This window comes from Natrix helvetica (genome assembly GCF_964273705.1).
Source record: "Natrix helvetica genome assembly, chromosome: Z".
Classification (NCBI taxonomy): domain Eukaryota; kingdom Metazoa; phylum Chordata; class Lepidosauria; order Squamata; family Natricidae; genus Natrix; species Natrix helvetica.
In genome coordinates this window covers 30,713,597-30,733,477 of record NC_138554.1, presented here as the reverse complement: position 1 = coordinate 30,733,477, position 19,881 = coordinate 30,713,597, and the positions used below count along the sequence as shown (strand labels likewise).

Genomic DNA, 19,881 nt, shown 5'->3' with positions numbered 1-19,881 from the left:
AAAGGCCTTAAGTCAATAGTTGAATGCATAACCTGCTTCTCAAGTTGAATGGCAGAAACCCTGAAGAGCCTACCTTGAATTTTCTTATCCCAGTTCAGTAACAGATTAAATATTAAAAAATGACTTTAAAAAGTACTGCAGAACCTTGACCAAGTTAGGAGAAATGTTTAACATTATTGCATAATAAATGTGAAGCTTACATATGATGGCACACTAAAAAATACAAGTAAAAAAGACCAAAGGTGCATCAAATCAGTCTTTTATTTTCATTCCAGCTCACAAGGATCTTTGATTCTGTTGTGTTTGTTAGCACCAGGAACTAAGGTCCACTCAGGAAGAAATGTACTTTTGCACATGATAAAGGGCTATAATGGAAACAGAAGGAATTAGCCATAAAAGCCATTGTATTTGTATGATGCAGTCTATAGTAGCTCATAAAATTGTCTCCTATAGTATCAAGCAATCTCAAGCCTGAATGTCCCCCGTTTCCTATTTTACAAAAAGAATTATGCTATTTCACAGCAGTATGGTCCACAGAAAGGAAATTGAGAGATCAGCTGCCCATTAATCACACTCCTGACTAATAGAATGGGTAGAAGTCCTAGCTACAATTAGGCTTCTTCTTTCTTTTTTTTTTCTTTCTTTTTTGCTAGAACAAAATGTTTTAAATATAAGGATGGATTTGAGTAAAAATAAAAGACTGGGCTGGCGCTTTCTCATGTGCAGTATATATTGATGCTGAGAGGGATTATTGTGGCTGCAGGGATAGAAGCAGCAGCGGCAGACCACATAGGATCAGAATAATAACAAAGGACATGCTTTGGACCAGCAGGCAAGGGTTGAACCCAGATATTTGTTGAGAAAATTTGTCCTGAGGAACTCAAGCAGAACTCACTTAGTGAGCTGACCACCTCAAATACAGTATATGTTTGAAGTCGTCTAGTTCCAAATTACCTAATGTAGCCCCAGTCTTATTTTTGTAGAAATCAGACTGTTCCTGACCAATACTCCAGTCCAGGTATGTGAGGCAGCTGTTTTCTTAGAAGGTGTGAACAAGTTGCATGTTTGGTACTGTTTGCACAATTTGAATGGAAGACAGTCCTTGGGATGCAACTGGGTTTTGTAAAAGCTGCACCATTTGAGGAATGCTGTTGCTTTCAACAGCAGCTTCACTGTTATCTGGGCTACTTACCTGCAGGGTCGGTACACTCTCCAGTACTTGGAGGGTCTGTTCACCCTGCGCGCTGCGGATAATCAACAGATTCTGCCCAGTCCCTGAGCTACCATCAGTACTATGTAACTGGAGGCCAGACAGTTCCTGCAAAGTCTGGATGTTCTCTACTTCTTGAACACACAAACGGGTTTGTTCTCCACCTGCCCTCCTCAACACTAATACATTTTGAACTCCTTCTTCAGTCTGCAAAGTCTCAATATGCATGTCTTGCACACCCTCAAGGTTCTCAACCTCACTTCCCGACCCTAACAGTTCCTCTCCTGGAGAATTCTGTACAACAATCAGGTTCTGGCTTTCTTCTTCCATGTTGGATCCCTGATGGAGGTCCACTTCAGAGAAGTCATGTGAACTAGACAGAGCAGTTCCAATGTCATTCATTTCCTGAGCTGAGCCCAGAGACTGAAGTTGGACACTGGCCATCTCTTCTGAAGGCTGAAGCTGCTGTCCTTCCTGGGAAGACATAAGCCCCTGGATCTGATTTGCACTATCCAACTGCTGGGAAGGAGCAAGGCCTTGGATTTCAACACTGTTCACAGACTGATTTGACTGAGGCAAATTCTGAATCTGAAGAGAGTTTACTTGTTGGGAAGACTGGAGGTTTTGAAGCTGTAGAGTCCCCACCTGCTGGGAGGATGTTACAGCCTGAAATTGCACAGTATTCATCTTTTGTGAAGGCTGAAGTGTTTGGAAGTGCACTGTGCTAACTGGTGGATAACTGGACAGACCCTTGATCTGCAGAGTGTTCTGGGATAGAGGCAGACTTTGAATCTGTAGAAGACCAGTCTGTGGAGGGTTAGGAACAGCCTCGATCCGAATTGTGCCAGTTTGCTGGGCAGTAGGCAAGGTCTGAATTTGTAGTGTGCCACTTTGCTGGGAAGTGGAAATGTTTTGGAGTTGCTGAGGCAGAGTTTGAATCTGGATAGTACTTGTTGATGGATTGGGTGGTATATATTGTATCTGCACTGTGCCCACTTGCTGTTCTGGCAAACCCTGGAGCACCATAACATTCTGTCCATTACTTTGCAGTCCTGGTGATCTCTGGATTTGTACATTAGGGATAGGCTGCATATTGGCTCCAGTGGTACTGGGAATTAAAATAATATTCTGGTTACTAGATACTGATGATGGTGGGGGAGGTACTGACACAGACTTCTTTCCCTTACTTTGACGGAGTAGGACAGGTCTGTTTGGAGTAGTGGAAGCACTTGGTACCAGGGTAAAGGTTGCTGAAGCAGCAGGTGTAGCTGTTACTATCTGTGGACTGGGCAAAAGAATGAATTTGGGGGGTGAACTTTGGAGAAGTGGCTGCTGCTGCTGCTGCACACTGGGAATGAGCTGCAAGCCCTGAGCTGTCTGCACCAGCAAGAAACTTTGACTGTCGGAAGAAGCAGCTGGGGATGGGTTGCCATTTAGGTCCACATTCAGAGTAGCCTGCATGTTGGGCACAATTTGTACCTCCTGGGTGGCAGCAGACAAGGCAGCAGTTGTGTGATTGGCTGCCTCACTGCTGTTATGGGTACGCAAGTGACGCTGTAGGTAAGATGCCATGACAAAAGCCTTGCAACAAACTGGGCATTGGAAGGGGCGTTCCCGGGAGTGGGTGCGTCGATGCAGTGCCAAGTTGGATGAGTGAGTGAATGCCTTGCCACAGTCCCGGCAGCAATAGGGCCTCTCACCAGTATGCACCCGCTGATGTTGCCGGAGGTTGGAAGTCTGAGTGAAAGCCTTGCCACAAGTCTGGCAGGCGAAGGGACGCTCCCCTGTATGCAGTTGCTGGTGCCGACGAAGGCATGAGGTATTCTTAAAGGCTTTCCCACAATCCTGGCAGGCATATGGACGCTCTCCAGTATGCTGGCGCAAGTGGTATTGGTAATGAGAGGCCCATTTGAATGCCATGCCACAGGTGGGGCAGGTGAAGGCACGCAGCCCTGTATGCACCCGCTGGTGAATGCGCAGCAGCGATGAGCGCTTGAAGGCCTTCCCACATTCACTACAAGCATAGGGACGCTCACCTGTGTGATCACGGAGGTGATAACGTAGCCCCGAAGAGCCCTTGAATGACTTCCCGCATTCTCCACACACATATGGTCGCTCAGGTGGTGGAAGTGGTGTTGCGGTGGCTGTAGGCACTGGCTCTGCCTGGGCTGGACAGGTCACTTCAGCTTCCTCCAGCCTCTGTTCAGCTGGGGGATGTGAACGCTGGTGACCCAATAAGCTGGCCAGTGCAGGGAAGGAGCGTTCACACACCACACAGGTGTAAGTCCGATCTGATGAATGTTGGCTCTGCTGGTGCCTTGCTAAACCTGTCGCACTCTTGAAAGTCTTACCACATACTGAGCAAGATACTGAGGGGGTGGGAGATATTACAGGTGCCGTCTCCTCCTGAACTGATGGTGATGGCATTTCTGGCAGAGGCAATGGCTCTGTTGGGGCCAAGTGCGTTTCTTGGTGATTTAGCAGTTGCTCTTGCAAGGAAAAAGTAAGATGGCACATACTGCATCGAAACACCATCTCTACCGTGGTGGTTGGCTCCTCCAAGAAGAGTTGTGCTGGAGGTGCAATGTCAGCATGAGTCTCTAGGTGCTGCTGCAAATAAGTCTCAGATGCAAAAGCTTTACCACAAATAACACAGGTGTGAACTGAGCGGGCAGTGTGTGCTGATCGGCAATGCAGTGCTAGATTAGATGAGTGCGTGAAAGCTTTACCACAGTCCTGGCATCGATAGGGTCTCTCACCAGTGTGCACTCGCTGATGCTGTCGTAGGTTTGTGGATTGAGTGAAAGCTTTGCCACAGATAGGGCAGACATAAGGACGCTCACCTGTATGTGTGTGGCGGTGCCGTCGCAAGCTAGAAGAGTTCTTAAAGGCCTTATCACATGCTGGGCAGGGATAGGGGCGTTCTCCAGTATGTTGACGCAGGTGATACTGGTAATGGGAAGACCACTTAAAGGCTTGGCCACAATGAGCACATTTAAAAGCACGCAGACCAGTATGTACACTCTGATGGATCTGGAGCAAGGATGATCGTTTAAAGGCCTTGCCACATTCACCACACTTATATGGTCGCTCACCCGTGTGTCCACGCTGGTGATACAACAAGGCCGATGAACCTTTGAAAGCCTTGGGACATTCTGAGCACTTATAAGGCCGCTCGCCTGTGTGAGTCCGCTGGTGATGGATGAGCCGTGATGACCATTTGAACACCTTGCCACATTCTAAGCATTCATATTGATGATCGCCACTGCCACCACCAGGACCTCCACCTGTTGGGGCCACTGCGGGCACTGCTGCTGCCTGCATCTCTATCTGCTGAGCTCCCACCATTGCCACAGATTTCACCTGCTGGAGAGAATCAGTATTACCTGTTTGTCACAACTGTCACTAACATGTTAGCAAGACTTTTCAGAAAAATATGTCACTAATTGACTTGCAATTCAATATATTGCAAGCATCTATCAAAAAGTAGATCGTACATCTGAGATATAAACAAAATCTTCCCTATGTGATCTTCCCCCACTCCATGTACTTTGCCCCAGAACTTAAATAAGGTAAATAAGCAGTACTATGTAAACGTTTAGGGAACTGAGGTTTTCTATCATCATCTTCTAAGGAAGTCCTCTGCTACTGGCAAAATCCAAGAGCCAGAAAAGGAGATAAAATATATTCCTAATCCTGGCTGTTATGGAGCAGAGACACATATTAACACTAAGGTTATTTTACCAAACAATTATCTTGTAACAGAGTTACACCAAAGTATACAACTACAGCAACAATACCCTAAGGAGCAGATATTTTCTATCCTCATCCTTATAATTTTCTAAATTTATTACACCGTAACGTATTCTAGTATCCTTTTTATGGATTAAAATAATGGTAATCTGCATTTAAATTGCATAAATAATAATCTCTGAAATTTAAATCATCAGGCCAAAATAAGAGCAACTATGTTTATTATAACAAAAAGAAAAAAGAAACTAAATGGTGTATTCAAATATAATGGGTGCAATATTTTAATTGACAATACAATATTAGAATTGAAAGATGGATCTGGGAGAAGGGGAAGAAAATTGACAAGAAAGGATATTACTACTCAGATATGAACTCTTGTTCATTTGTAGCAATTGGTAGGCAACTAAAAAGCAGCAAAGGCCTGGCTACTAGTGCTGAGCAGTCTGATAAGTTGGAGGAGTTGAAATGAGGCAAGTCCAGATACTTTGCAGCCAGAGTTCAGATTATGGCTGAGAATTTCTTCATGCTATCAAAGCGGTACCTGTGAAGGTGGTAAGTCACAATTCCTAATATATCTCACTTTAGGTGTGCGCTTGTGTGTGTATAAATAAAAATGGGACATTGGTTAAAGATTTTACATCTTCAGGAATCTTATTTTATCTCTGTGTGTGAGACAGGGAGGTGTTTGTGTGCTGGTCTTGTTGTATTTGGGTCTTTTCCCGTGTAAGATTGAGATTGTCTTGGCAAAAATATGGAACGCTTCACGAATTTGCGTGTCAGATTAGCATGGCCCCTGCTCAAGGATGACAAGCAAATTCATGAAGCGTTCCATATTTTTGCCAAGACAATTTCAATCTTACACGGAAAAAGACCCAAATACAAGAGCAGCATATCTACACCCGTGAAAATCTACGAACACACACTCACACACACACACACATGTATATCTGTCTCACACACAAGAGATAAAATAGGATTCCTAACTAATGTCCCATTTTCCAGCATTCACATACTTTAGAAACCAATTGTTACTGAAGGTCAGAAAAAGGGATACAAGAGGAGCAGAAGGTTTATTTTCCCTCTAATTTTTGTCTCCCACCATTTTTGAAAATTTTTATAGCCCCATTTTATTTTAAGCAATGTCCAGCCTCATAACGCTGTGAAGAGGACAAGCAATTCTTTTCTCCCCCAGTTTTCTGCATCATCTACAGAAGGGCTCTGAGAGTACCACGAATGAGGCTGTTATCAATTGTATTGAAATCCAGCTTTAGCAGTTTAGTATGTGCCAACTCCAATTTGGAGCCTTCTACAGGTATTGGACTGCAGCCTGCATCCTCCAGCAGGCACCACAATGCAGGTTGGGCACTGATGGGAGTTGTAGTCCATCCTAAGGGCGCCAAGTTGGAGAATTCAAAGGTGAATCTCTTGTGAACCGCTAAATGAGAAGGAATTCCACATTGACGTGTCCCTCAATTACAGTCCTTCCTATTGCCTCCGATATTGTAAGATGAAGAAGCATCCTGTAATTAAAATTGCCTTTCCCATTTCTCCACCCGACCGCCTTGGGAACAAGCGAATATTCTGTCGGAGGGGGAAAATCCCCTTTTGTGACATGTCCCTTTAAAGAAAGAGCCTTCCCTTTAAGGAACCCAGCTCTGCCGCCCCTCCCCCTTTGCTGCCGTTCGGTCTCGCGACGTCTTTTTTCCCCTTCCCCCTTGCTGTCCCACTAATGCTCTGAGTTTTCTCCTCACCTGGACCTTTTTTTTCCTTCCCTCGAACCTCGTTGTTATGAGGGGTTGATGGGAGAGCCGCCGCGAGGCTATGGGGGGAGGGGCACCCCCTCCTCCCTCCTAATAGCCAGGGGCGCGAGACATCCAACCTTTACCTTGCTCACACTAACAGCCCGCGACGCCGGCCAACCCCACCCCTTTGCTCTTCTACCATTGGCTACTCAAAACTTCTTGGGAGTTGTAGTTTAAATACGAGTCTTTCGCCATCTTGGCCATGGGGCACGTGACCGCGAACTTTATATGCTGGAGGCTCAACAGGAAGCGCTTTCTATGCTAGTTTGATGTCAGGCGACTCACTGTGAGGCGGAGCCGCAGATTTCAGTGGTCGCGGAACCACTACGGTGTGATAACAATTCGGATATTAAGAACACATCAATGTGCACGGATTCTGCATGTGTATTTGTTTCAGTTGTTAGTCTACTCTCAGGACAAAGTGTTTCTACCTGCTGAATGAAGTTTAATGTTCACACAATGCACTTTATCCAAGTTGAATCATGCAAATACAAGCTACATTATTGGTTCCCTGAATCACAACAATTGTAACTCACAAGTCATATTTGTTTGCTTGAAGCATTGTTTAAACCTTTTGGGCACTAGGGACCGGTTCCGTGGAGAGAGGTTTTTCTGTGGACCGAAGGAGGTGTGGTTTTGTGTGCTGCCTGCATCACGTGGACTGGGCTTCGCTTGTTTGCGCAGCCCAGTTGCTGGCATGCTGTGGACCGGTTCTGTTCCACGGATTGGGTTTTGGGGACTCCTGTATTACATACAGATAGTCCTCGCCTAACAACCACAATTGAGCCTAAAACCTCTGTTGCTAAGTGAGACAGTTAAGTAAGTATTGCCCCATTTTACAATCTTTATTCCACGGTTGTTAAATGAATCACTGCAATCATTAAATTAGTAACACGGTTATTAAGTGAATCTGAATTCCCATTGAGTTTGCTACTTGTATTTTATTCTAAATATTACTAAGGGGTGGGTGATGGACTGGAGGGAGGGGCTTTTGCCTTTAATGGATGGATAGCAATAATGGAGAAATGCTTAGAATACTATAATAGTTAAATAGAAAAAATAGATAAAGGAAATGTATTAAGTTGCAAAGAGTGGAATTAGAATTCAGAATAAATATATTTCTAGTATGCACATATGTATGCAGGCTTTCCGGCTTGTTCATAGTAAATCTAAGATGAAGCCAATGAAACAATCAAAAACATTCAGTTAAATAATATATTGTAGAAAAGCTGAGAAACAATTATGAAAGATTTTGTGACTTGTGCATCAAAAGTGATTCCTATTTGTACTTGTTGGAAGAAATGTCCTTCTGGGTTCAGCTCCAAGTGGGGAAAAAGACAATGGAGACATGGAGGCTGCTTGGAAAGATGGTTTTAATGGTGGACAGGACCACATGGCTTGAGTCCTGAACAGAAAAGGTGATCACATGCTTCAATATTGGTGGAGAAAAAGAGAAGGGAGGCTGAGATGCTGAGTCCCTGGTTTTATGCCCTCTCTGGCCTTTGATCTTGATCTTGTATTCTGATTGGTTGTCAGACTCCCATGGAGCCATGCAGGGGCAACTCTTTAGGCTGCATTTTGAATCCAGGTTTGGTTGAGTTCTCAGATGCCATGTGGTGAGTTGGGTAAAGGGCCAATATTATCATGCCTTAATCCCATCCCCCTGGAGCTGAAGGGGAGAACTCTTTATTATGTAAAGGGCCTGGCTTGGCCTTCTTAATGGCCCATTGACAAAGTGGATGGAGGCAGGAAGCTACAGGGAGCTATTCTGTCTTTAAAATGTTTCTCCCTTTTCACATCCAGAGAAATATTCCGCATTTTCAATATTTACTAGGATATTTCATTTTTCTGGGAGAGGGCTGGGTGATAACTTCCTACATACTGAAATCATTTTTTTCTAATTTTGCTCCTCTTGCCCAAATTATGCAATGAGCTTCATTCATGGTTTCTTCCTTTGGATGGGAGAGCCAATTTCCATTTGTTTGTAGTTTTGATAGTGGACAAATAAAATACCAGGCTATTTTCCTTTGACCATGTAAAGAGTATCCCACACCCCACCTTATAATAATCCAAGCTGTGTTTCAAAGTTCTTTTTTTTTTTCAAAAAATTTTATTGGTTTTTTAAAACATTTATAAGGAAAAGGGTAGGTGGAATGGTTACAAATTTTGGCAGTTGCAAGTATGGCAGACGCCCCCTCCCTCCAAACTCATAAGTTACATCTAAGTATAAAACATTAGTACATAATCATAAAAAATCAGCATATTAATTCTAAAAAAAGTTTTCAATCAATTTATATAGTTATGATATATAGTCTAGATATAATTTCATTATTACTTTCGGTCTGTTTATAACAATGTGGTTTTCTTATTCATTTTTGTGATCTGAGCTTTCTTGGTGTTGCCCCATCACCCCCCGCTGGCAGAGCTCCGGCCCCTCCCGTGTCCTGTATGACCGTTGTAGAGTCTTCTGTTTTTTCTAGGTTCGCTTTATTTTTTTCCATAAAGGCCTGTGCCTCTATGGGTGTATTGATTCTGATTCTTGTCTCCTCCCAGAATATCAGCATCCCTTCAGGCATCAACCATCTAAACCACACCCCCTTCTGGTATAATTTATTCACCAATTGCGAATAGTTTTTCCTTTTCTCCCTAATTTTTTGGGGGATCTGCTTCAAGATGGTTATCTCCCTGTCATGGTATGTCAATGCTTGCCCCCTTTGTACACCCAGAATTTCATCTCTTGTGCTTTTCCTAAGGAATTTAATATGAACCTCCCTGGGTACATTGTGTGTTCTGGCATATGCTGAATTCACTCTATAAACCAGATCTATCTCCCATTCCATCTGCTGCTTATCTTTGTGTATGTATTCAGCTAAAATATTAGTCATAATGTCCCTTATATTTTCCCCATCTGCTTCTATAACATTTTGAAATCTAAGATAAAAGGACATTCTCTCAAACTCTGTTTTCATTTGTTGGATATCAAGTTCTTTGTTTCCCTTCTGTAAGGCCTCTACCCCCCCCCCCTCGCCTCCGCCACCCCACCCTCCACAAGGTCCAGTCTCTGTGAGTTCTTATAAATTTGGACTTGATTCTCTTTAATTTCTTCCTTCATTTCTTTTAATTGTTTCTTAATTTCTTCCTGGCCCTGTATGAGTTGCTGAAGCATTTGTTGCAAATCCATCTCTGTACTCTTGGGTTGCATCAGTTCTGTAATCTTTGACTGTGTAGCTGGACTGGATGTTGCAGATGTCGGTGCAGAAGTAGCAAAGCCAGGTTTTCCAGGGGGTGGTCTTTTTGGAGACATGGTTTATAAAACAAAGAGATCAGTCAGTGTAGAGACTGGACAGCTGGAGAAGTAGAGCAGACAGATGAGACCCGGAGGCAGAAGATCCAAACAGGTGGGAGCTTCTTTAGTCAGTCTAGCAATAGAGAAAAGTTTTCTCTCCAAAGAGTTCAAAAAATAACAATCCACAAGAGATTCCTCTGGGTGACACGGAGACAAAGACCGGAAACCTGAATTTTAAAGGTGGAGTCAGGTTTCAAAGTTCATAAAGACAACAGAAGTGTGCCATCTTGCCCTGCCAGCTTTGGGCTCAGAGGCATAGGAAAGTTTTAAAAGTTCACAAAGTTCTCAGGTCATCAATAAGTTCTGGAACTAAGTCCAATGAAAAACACTTTTACTGGGGTGAGGCATCATTAGTTGGCTCTCCCCCCTCCTCCTTCCCCTGGGGGCGAGAGCAAAATATTTTCAAGCCGCTTGTCCAAGGGGGGGGGGAAATCCCCCTCCCTCCAGCCACTCCTCCCAAAAAAATCCGAAAGTTTAGCTTTTAAAGTTACTGAAAAAGTCCATCAACTCAAAAGAAAGGGAATGGAGAGAGGAAGCACCTCACCATACCGCCGCTGCTTCCTTCAGTTTTGCGTCGTCCGATCGGCATGGAGCGAGACACCCACACGCCCTCCGATACTGCTCCCCGCTGCCTAGAGCGAAGCGGAGAAGCCCCCACCAGCCGGCGCCGATGCCAGGGCCCTCCGCGAGCCGCTCCCTCGGCAGGACGCCTCTCCGGGGCGTCCTGTGCCCCCCCCAAAAGCGGGGGAAGCCCACCGGGAGAGCGGGAGCGGGCAAAGGACTTGCCCGTCGCCGTAGCCGCCGGAACCAGAAGTGTGTTTCAAAGTTCTTGTCCTATCAATGTCGGGGAATATGCTTATTTGTAATGAGCTCTGACATAGATCAGTATGATTGGATGCAGGGTGCTTATTTTGGATACAGAAGCTGAATTAAATGGCAATACCATCTTCCTTTTCTGTTCTGTTTTGTGATATTCTGACATTGCTTTCAGTCCCATCAACAAGCTCACAATTTAACCTTTTTCTTCTCTGTTCCCTTCAGTCCCTTTCCAGGGCAGAGGGAACATGACCTGGGTAACTTGCTGAGTTGTCCTAGCAGTTACATGGCATCCTGGGAGCCAGCCTAAGCTATTAGCCTACTGGAAGAAATCCAGCATGTTCCGGGACTGAGGTGTGAAAGCATCGTTGACAAGAGATTTACACAAACACTTTTACTATTACACAACAGCCTTCTGGCTTTTTTCCTAACTAGTGATCAGAAAGTCAGAATTCCAATTGTGAATAGACCATCAGAGTTTATATTTCATTACAGAATGTGTCAAAGGTTAGATAATCCCTACTGCTATTGAAAAGTTCTGAACATTTTTATAGTACACGCCAGAATCAACTTTTTTGCCTTCTTAAACTGTTTCTATGGATGTTTATCTAGAGTAGGAATTCTAGACTTGCACATCTAGAATGAATTGAGGAACCAATTATCCAGATTAATTCTGAGTAAATCTGCACAAAATAAAAAGATACACTCACACCTTTCCCTAGAAAACAGATAATTCTTGTAGGGGTTTTTTTCTGCTGTTTTCTGTGTAAAACAACTGTTTTATTTAGATTTTGCACAAATGGGATGATGTATAACCCTGGTAAAAAAGCACATTTGGTTTAATTAAATGGAAAATGCTTAAGTGGGAAATATTTGAATTGTGCTGTCCAGCTCTGTGATTTAGTGATCCTTTGTTTATATGTGATCCAATAAACACCTGCATTAGTATAAGCAAGGCCATCCAACTTTAGGACAACCTGTCATTCTTAATTACTTTTTCGTGATTAGAAAGCTTATGTGAAGGTAAGGATTTGCACAGCTCAGTTGAACTAACTTGCAGATGCTGCTTAGTGATCTTTCAGAGGGTGTTTTTTAAAAGAAGTCAAGCATGCTTAGTCTCTGGACAGCTTAGCATGCCTCCGTATTCATCAAATTTCAGAAAATTTAAATTGTTTTGCAGTGCTGTGGAGTGGGGAGAAAAAACAGAAAAGGAGCCTTAACATTAAATGATAAGAATCCCTTCTTATCAAAAGCTATAAGGAGCACAAAGCTTGCCCATTGATCTTGATTTGGGTTAGAGGAGAAGTTGTGACAAATACTGTACATTCAATGGTAGAATAACACAGTTGGAAGGGACCTTGAAGGTCTTCTAGTCTTAGGCAGGAAACCCTACGCATCAGACAAATGGTTATCCAACATCTTAAAAACTTCCAGTGTTGGAGCATTCACAACTTATGCAGGCAAGTTGTTCCTCTGATTAATTGTTCTGTCAGGAAATTTCTCCTTAGTTCTAAATTGCTTCTCTCCTTGATTAGTTTCCACCCATTGCTTCTTATTCTACCCTCAGGTGCCTTGGAGAATAGTTTGACTCCCCTTTCTTTATGGCAGCCCCTGAGATATTGGAACTGCTATCATGTTGCCCCTAGTCCTTCTTTTTATTAGACTAGACATACCCAGTTCCAGCAACTGTTCCACATATGTTTTAGCCTCCAGTCCCCTAATCATCTTTGTTGTTTTTCTCTGCACTCTTTCTAGACTCTCCACACCTTTTTTAACCTGTGGCAACCAAAATTGAATGCAGTATTACAAGTGTGGCCTTACCAAGGCATTATAAAGTTGTATTAACACTTCATGTGATCTTTATTCTATCCCTCTGTTTATGCAGAAAGACATTGAAAGAGACCTGGCAGATCCATGTTATTTACTATGTGCTTGTTCCACGATTGTTGACGACAGCTGCGCTACTCTGAACAGGACTGGAAATCTAAATCAGATGAAGAACGACATTCCTGGATCTTTGCCAGGATCAGAATTAAAAGTGTTGTGTAGCCATAGGCACAGTGAGCCAAGCTGCTGCAAAGTTGGAAAGGAACATAAACTGGATTGCCACCTGCCTGCCTGAGTTTTGTTTGCAATTAGCAGCAATTTCCTTGCTTTCTTTTTAGAAGTTTAGAGCAATTAAAGCTTTTAGCTATTAGATGAATGCTTTACTTTAACAATGAATGTACAGTAAATAACGTCAGGCTGTTTATGTACTGAAAATGCATTAATCAAGGAAAGGGAAAAATATAAACACACAATTGATTATTTTGAATACTTACATTTCAGTGCCTAGTGGAAAACTTTCAGAAGATAATTTGGTGAAAATAGAAAAAAAAACCCATTATGTATCTCTCCTTAAGTGTGAGGTGGAAATCCTGCAATTGCTTGTTGGTCATTGCTGTATTATAGGTATGGTGACCTTGTTAATCATGTAGTCGGTCTTGTAAAAGCTCAATGAATTTCTAAAAACCACACAGAGAAGAAATCCAAGGACTTTATCCCAAACAAATGGGAAGAGAACTGATTTCAATTTCTTGATAATATTGTGTTTTGTACCATCTTTAAGCCACAAATGTGAGTTCTGTTAGTAGATTGATTGAACCTGACTTTGCTGGTCTTTCATAACATAAATATTACTTAGTTTTCATTTAGTGCACTATTGTGGCAAGAAAATTAAGTATAGAATGGAATTTGGACAAAATCTTTGACCATTCATTCAACTTTATCAAATCTATCTGAAAGGGATTTTTCCTGGTACTAAATTGATGTATTAGACATTCATGCATGAGTTGGCAGAAAACTTACAATATGAATATTTTTATCCCTATTGTCCTATGTGTTGTCTCTGTTTCAGATCACTGCAGTCTGTGGGCTTTCCTGAAAAAGCCGATAAGATTTTATACTACTTGATATTTCCCTGTGGATAGTGTTGAAATAAATGGAAAAACTACTTTCATAAGGAAATAGCAGAAGTTGAGTCAGGCCCCTACTCAAGTGCTTATGACACGGACACTTCTAGGAGGTGGCAAGAGGGAACAAATAAGAATATGCCTCATAATGTAATTGTGCAAATGCCACAACTTACCTACTTGCTTCTAATGTAGAGGAGTCAATTCATAATGGTGGATTTTGGGTGATCATATCACCAGATATGTAGTCATTTTGACATCATAACAATTTATGCTGATAACAATAGCACTTAGACTTACATACTGCTTCATAGTGCTTTTACAGCCCTCTCTAAGTGGTTTACAGAGTCAGCATATTTCCCCCAACAATCTGGGTCCTCATTTTACCCACCCCGGAAGGATGGAAGGCTGAGTCAATCTTGAGCTGGTGAGATTTGAACTGCTGAACTGCAGCTACCAGTCTGCAGTACTGCACTCTAACTACCGTGCCAACTCGACTCTATACCAGAAATTGGGGACCAGTGAAACCACCTCATGGGGAACATGACAAAAAATGTCACAGATAGATTAATGTAAGTGAGTTCAACTGGGGAAAAGCCCTATGTGTGACATTTTATACAATTGTTGATACAATTAGAGAAGAGGAAGAGACCAGGTATTTTGACATTAGTTTGGAAAGGAAAAATGGAATATTGATGCAGTAATTGATTATTAATAATTTTATTATTAGTCCTCCAGCCTTTCCTAATTGTATAAATGTTCACTTCTAACATTTCCATCAACACCTTTTAGATTAGATTATTCTTTCTTTTATTATTTACCAAACGCCTTCTCCGTCGTTGTTGTTATTTTTGTCCTCCCAGAATATTTTATACTGTTTTCTGAATATACTTAAGCTTTGATCATAAAATTTTGCTAACTGGAGATGCATTCAATAAAGTGGATGTGATTGGCTTGTCAAAACCCTTGCTGTGAGAAAAGGTAGACATCTATTCAGACAACTTTACCTATGAGTGGGTTATTCTCCATTTAGGAATCATGACTGTTCAAATGTTCTGAAAAGTTCCAATAGCTAACATCTTCAGTACATTCAAGCCCAAGCTATATATTTATTGTTAGTTACGAAGTTGTGTCCAACCCACCGCAACCCCATGGACAATGTTAGTCCAGGCCTTCCTGTCCTCTGCCATCCTCTAGAATCCATTTAAGCTCTTGCCTACTGCTTCAGTGACTCCATCCAGCCACCTCATTCTCTGTCATCCCCTTCTTCTTTTGCCCTCAATCTTTCCCAGCATTAGGCTCATCTCCAGTGATGCGAGTCCCTTGGACTGCAAGGTGATCAAACCGGACAGTCCTAGAGGAGATCAACCCTGACTGCTCTTTAGAAGGCCAGTTTCATCTCCACTATTTGAATAAAGATGAAACTTAAGTACAGATGAAACTCAAAAAATTAGAATATCGTGCAAAAGTTCATTTATTTCAGTAATGCAACTTAAAAGGTGAAACTAATATATGAGATAGACTCTTTACATGCAAAATAAGATAGTTCAAGCCGTGATTTGTTATAATTGTGATGATTATGGCTTACAGCTCATGAAAACTCCAAATTCACAATCTCAGAAAATTAGAATATTACATGCAATCAATAAAAAAAGGATTGTACATAGAACAATATCGGACCTCTGAAAAGTATAAGCATGCATATGTACTCAGAACTTGGTTTGGGCCCCTTTTGCAGCAATTACTGCCTCAATGCGGTGTGGCATGGAAGCTATCAGCCTGTGGCACTGCTGAGGTGTTGTGGAAGACCAGGATGCTTCAATAGCGGCCTTCAGCTCTTCTGCATTGTTTGGTCTCATGTCTCTCATCTTTCTCTTGGCAATGCCCCTATGGGGCATGGAAACTAGTTTGGAATTCCATGTGAATTTTAGTGCATTTGTGTCTTGGGATGTCAGAGTTTCTAATAGTGTTGAAATATTTCTAAGTAGAGAATCACCAGAACTCACAGAGAGTTTAGAAAAAGCTGACTGGCAAGCAGAGGTGATATTCTGCCAGTTGCACTGATTTAGGCGAACTGGTAGTGGCAGCGCAAGACTCTGCCCGCCCACCCAGACATCATCACTGACCTGCGCATGCGCATAAAGTTCTGTGCGTGCCCAGACATGCTGCCTGAGAGCACGAGGCACACGCTCCTGCTATTGAATCGGTAGTGAAGAAGAGATGATACCATTACTGCTGGCAAGGTATACCTTGAACCTTCAATTCTGTAATAAGGGAGCATCAGCACATCTTTAAAATACATAACTAAATGTTGGAAGTGCAATCAGATACCAGGTTCATACTATCATATGTGGTGGACCTGTGGTGAGTCCTTCTTTCTTATTAGGTGACCAAAGTACAGGTGAAACTCAAAAAATTAGAATATCATGCAAAAGTTCATTTATTTCAGTACTGCAACTTTAAAAGTGAAACTAATATATAAGATAGACTCATTACATGCAAAGCCTTTCAAGCCATGATTTGTCATAATTGGAATGATTAAGGCTTACAGCTCATGAAAACCCCAAATCCACAATCTCAGAAAATTAGAATATTGTGAAAAGGTGCAATATTCTAGACTCAAAGTGTCCCACTCTAATCAGCTAATTAAGCCGTAACACCTGCAAAGGCTTCCTGAGCCTTTAAATGGTCTCTCAGTCTGGTTCAATAGGAATCACAATCACGGGAAAGACTGCTGACCTGACAGTTGTGCAGAAAACCATCATTGACACCCTCCATAAGGAGGGAAAGCCTCGATCACTTCAGTTCCTGCTGGCGACGGACGTGCTGTTCGCCGCTTGTCTCCTCAGTTGGCTCCGTAAGGAGCACAGGGGGCCTTGGAGGGGTCTTCTGCCGAAGGGCGGCTCACTGAAACCCCCCGGAATCGGCGGCAGCCAGTGGGGGTGTTTTCAGCCTCGCCTAGGAGCGGAGGGGGGGGCTTGGGACAGCTTCGGGCTGTCCGCCCTATCGCCGAATGGGCTCTGGGAGGAAGGAGAAGCGGCTGAATGCTGGTGGTGGGGGAGCCATCCTGATCTCCTTAATCGTTATTAAAGGATAAGCAGCAGACTACTGTAAATTCGTGTTCAACTTATTTGAAACTGAAGATTAGAGGGAGGTGTTTCTTCTCTTTACCCCCCCCCTCGGATTAAGCAGCATTTGAACTATCTCTCTCTATATTGGAATGGAGAGAGAACAAAGGCTGACTCATCACTTGAACTAATTATGTAAGAAAGATCGCTATCACAATTGCAAGAGAAGATTGCTGAGCTGTCTTTAAAAAAAAAAACTTTATGGAGATCTCCGTTCTTCTCCCCGTGAAAGGAGGAGCCAAGATAGCTCCCTTCTGTCTGTTTTTGCACTTACAAATGAAGTCTGCCTTTTGAAACTACCTTCGAAAAAAAAAAACTCTGGTATTGTTTTATTACCCTCTCTGAGGGAGACCGGGACCTCCCCTGTTACGTGGTCTTCCTGGACTTTGATTATCTGACCTTCCCCTTTCTGGTATGCCTCGGTGCCTTGGAACTGTGAAGGAGAATTAACTCTTCACTTTCGGATTTGCCTGCCTCCTTGGACTGGCACAGCTGCGCAATCCGCTGATGCCATTTTCTTTGTAAAAGACTTATACACATCTCTGAACTTAGACAAATGGGGCCTAAGAAACCACCAACGGGCAAGTCATTTTCGGCTCCTGCGTCTGCCACCTCCAGTCCAAGCATGCAGCAAACGAAAATTACTTCATTGTTACAACAAGAAGGGTCTGGAGAGAGCCCAAAAGAAAAGAGCTATCTGTTTCCCAAATGTTTCAAGAAATTATGAGGGGTCAAAATGAGTTGAAAAAAGAGGTGACAGATCTCAAAGATGAACTCAGAGATGTTAAACATCATATTTCAGAAAATAAACAGAGAATTGTGGTGTTGGAGGAGGAAGTGGCTGGGCTGGGGGAGGAGGTTAAGGCAATCCGGAAGGGAAATGTAGACCTGGAAAACTTTATGGCAAAAATAGAATTTGAAAGAATGTCCTTTTTTCTCAGATTCCAGAACCTACCAGAGACATAAAATGAAGAACTTAAGGATATTATGAGTACAATTTTAGCAGAATACATTAAGAGAGACAAAGAACAGCTGTGGTGGGATATGGATCTGGTTTACAGGATTAATTCAGCATATGCTAGAAGCCATAATGTTCCAAGTGAGGAACATGTTAAATTTCTCAGGAGGACCACAAGGGATGAGGTGCTTGGGGCCCAAAGGGAGGGACCACTAAAATATAAAGATGAAGATATTACCATTCTTAATCAAATTCCGAAAAAGATAAGAGAAAGAAGGAGGAAGTATTCCTCCTTATCAAAGAAATTATACAATAAAGGAGTTTGGTTTAGATGCTTATTACCAGAGGGAATGTTGATCTTTTGGGAGGGAAATAGAATTAGAATTAATACAGTGCAGGAGGCTGAAGCCTTCATTAAAAAACATTTCTCTCTTCTAGAGGACGAACACAGGGAAGATAGTGAAAAGGGTAGCAAGGTACAAGATATGAAGGAGTGGGGGCTGTGGCCTCAGCTGGGGACAGGGAGGAAGGAGCAATATCAAAAAGGCTCAGGTCACACAAATAAAAGTATTTGAAATATTTGTAATTGTTGATATACTAGAAACTGACAAAGGAAAAATGATTGAACACATGGTTGATACAACATAGAATAAGATTCTGTTTTTTGCTTATCCTTTATACGTTGCTTTTAATATTGTAAAAATTGTGAGATTTGGAGGGATTTCTACCACTAGCGTGGGAGCTGCCACAATTTTCTATGTACCCCTTTACCTTTGCCCATAAATGTTTAAAAACCAATACAATTCTTTTTTTTAAAAAAGGAGGGAAAGCCTCAAAAGGTAATTGCAAAAGAAGTTGGGTGTTCCCAAAGTGCTGTATCAAAGCACATTAATAGAAAGTTATGTGGGGGGAAAAAGTGTGGAAGAAAAAGGTGCACAAGCAGCAGGGATGACCACAGCCTGGAGAGGATTGTCAGGAAAAGGCCATTCAAGTGTTGGGGACTTTCACAAGGAGTGGACTGGAGTCAGTGCATCAAGAGCCACCACACACAGACAGATCCTGGACATGGGCTTCAAATGTCGTATTCCTCTTGTCAAGCTGCTCCTGAACAACAATGTCAGAAGGGTCTTACCTGGGCTAAAAAAAACCAGACCTGGTCTGTTGCTCAGTGGTCCAAAGTCCTCTTTTCTGATGAGAGCAACTTTTGCATCTCATTTGGAAACCAAGGACCCAGAGTATGGAAGAAGAACGGAGAGGCACACACTGCAAGATGCTTGAAGTCCAGTGTGAAGTTTCCACAGACTGTGTTGATTTGGGGAGCCACGTCATCTGGTGTTGGTCCACTGTGCTTCATTAAGTCCAGGGTCAACGCAGCCATCTACCAGGAGATTTTGGAGCACTTCCTGCTTCCTTCCGCAGACGAGCTTTATGGGGATGCTGATTTCATTTTCCAGCAGGACTTGGCACCTGCTCGCACTGTCAAAAGCACCAAAACCTGGTTCAATGACTGTGGGATTACTGTGCTTGATTGGCCAGCAAATTCAACTGATCTGAACCTAGTTTGGAACATGGAACCTAGTTTGGAATTCCTTGTGAATTCATAAACTCAGATTAAAACAAAATAAGTCTTTTTCTTTCCAATTTCCTGTCATTGCCAATGCATTATGGTTCAGGACAAATCCTTTATCAAATTAGAAAGGTTAGTCTATTGGCATCAGTCCAAGGGTAAGTTCAGTTAACAAAGCAGTATAGATATATTATGTCTTAAATTAACTTTAAGGGCAATTTTTCTGTCCTGTAATGTTAATATTAATTATTGCAAAATGTATTGAGACTTCAGACATCCAATCAAGATTGGTACATTCTAGTAACAGTTATTAGATTAGTGAAATGAACATGGGGTTTGATATCAGATTT

The 19,881-nt window shown here is 42.4% G+C and overlaps 1 protein-coding gene and 1 long non-coding RNA gene across 2 annotated transcripts; one reads left to right on the top strand and one right to left on the bottom strand.

Annotated features, from left to right (window-relative positions):
- Positions 1-251: 251 nt before the first annotated feature.
- ZNF628 (zinc finger protein 628) lies at positions 252-6,902 on the bottom strand. The gene is made up of 2 exons (XM_081932455.1): positions 6,849-6,902; positions 252-4,573 (listed from the first exon to the last, which is right to left on the bottom strand). Exon 2 carries the CDS (start codon positions 4,556-4,558, stop codon positions 1,040-1,042), a length of 3,519 nt encoding a protein of 1,172 aa, XP_081788581.1. The 5' UTR covers positions 4,559-4,573; positions 6,849-6,902; the 3' UTR covers positions 252-1,039.
- A 373-nt stretch (positions 6,903-7,275) lies between these two features.
- LOC309381470 lies at positions 7,276-14,833 on the top strand. The gene is made up of 3 exons (XR_014173559.1): positions 7,276-7,584; positions 11,153-11,281; positions 12,813-14,833. It is a non-coding gene; the product is annotated as an uncharacterized lncRNA (long non-coding RNA).
- Positions 14,834-19,881: the final 5,048 nt, after the last annotated feature.

What these genes read in the sequence shown, in the direction of transcription:
- ZNF628 (XM_081932455.1), bottom strand. Translation starts at nt 4,558, where the DNA reads ATGGTGGGAGCTCAGCAGATAGAGATGCAGGCAGCAGCAGTGCCCGCA.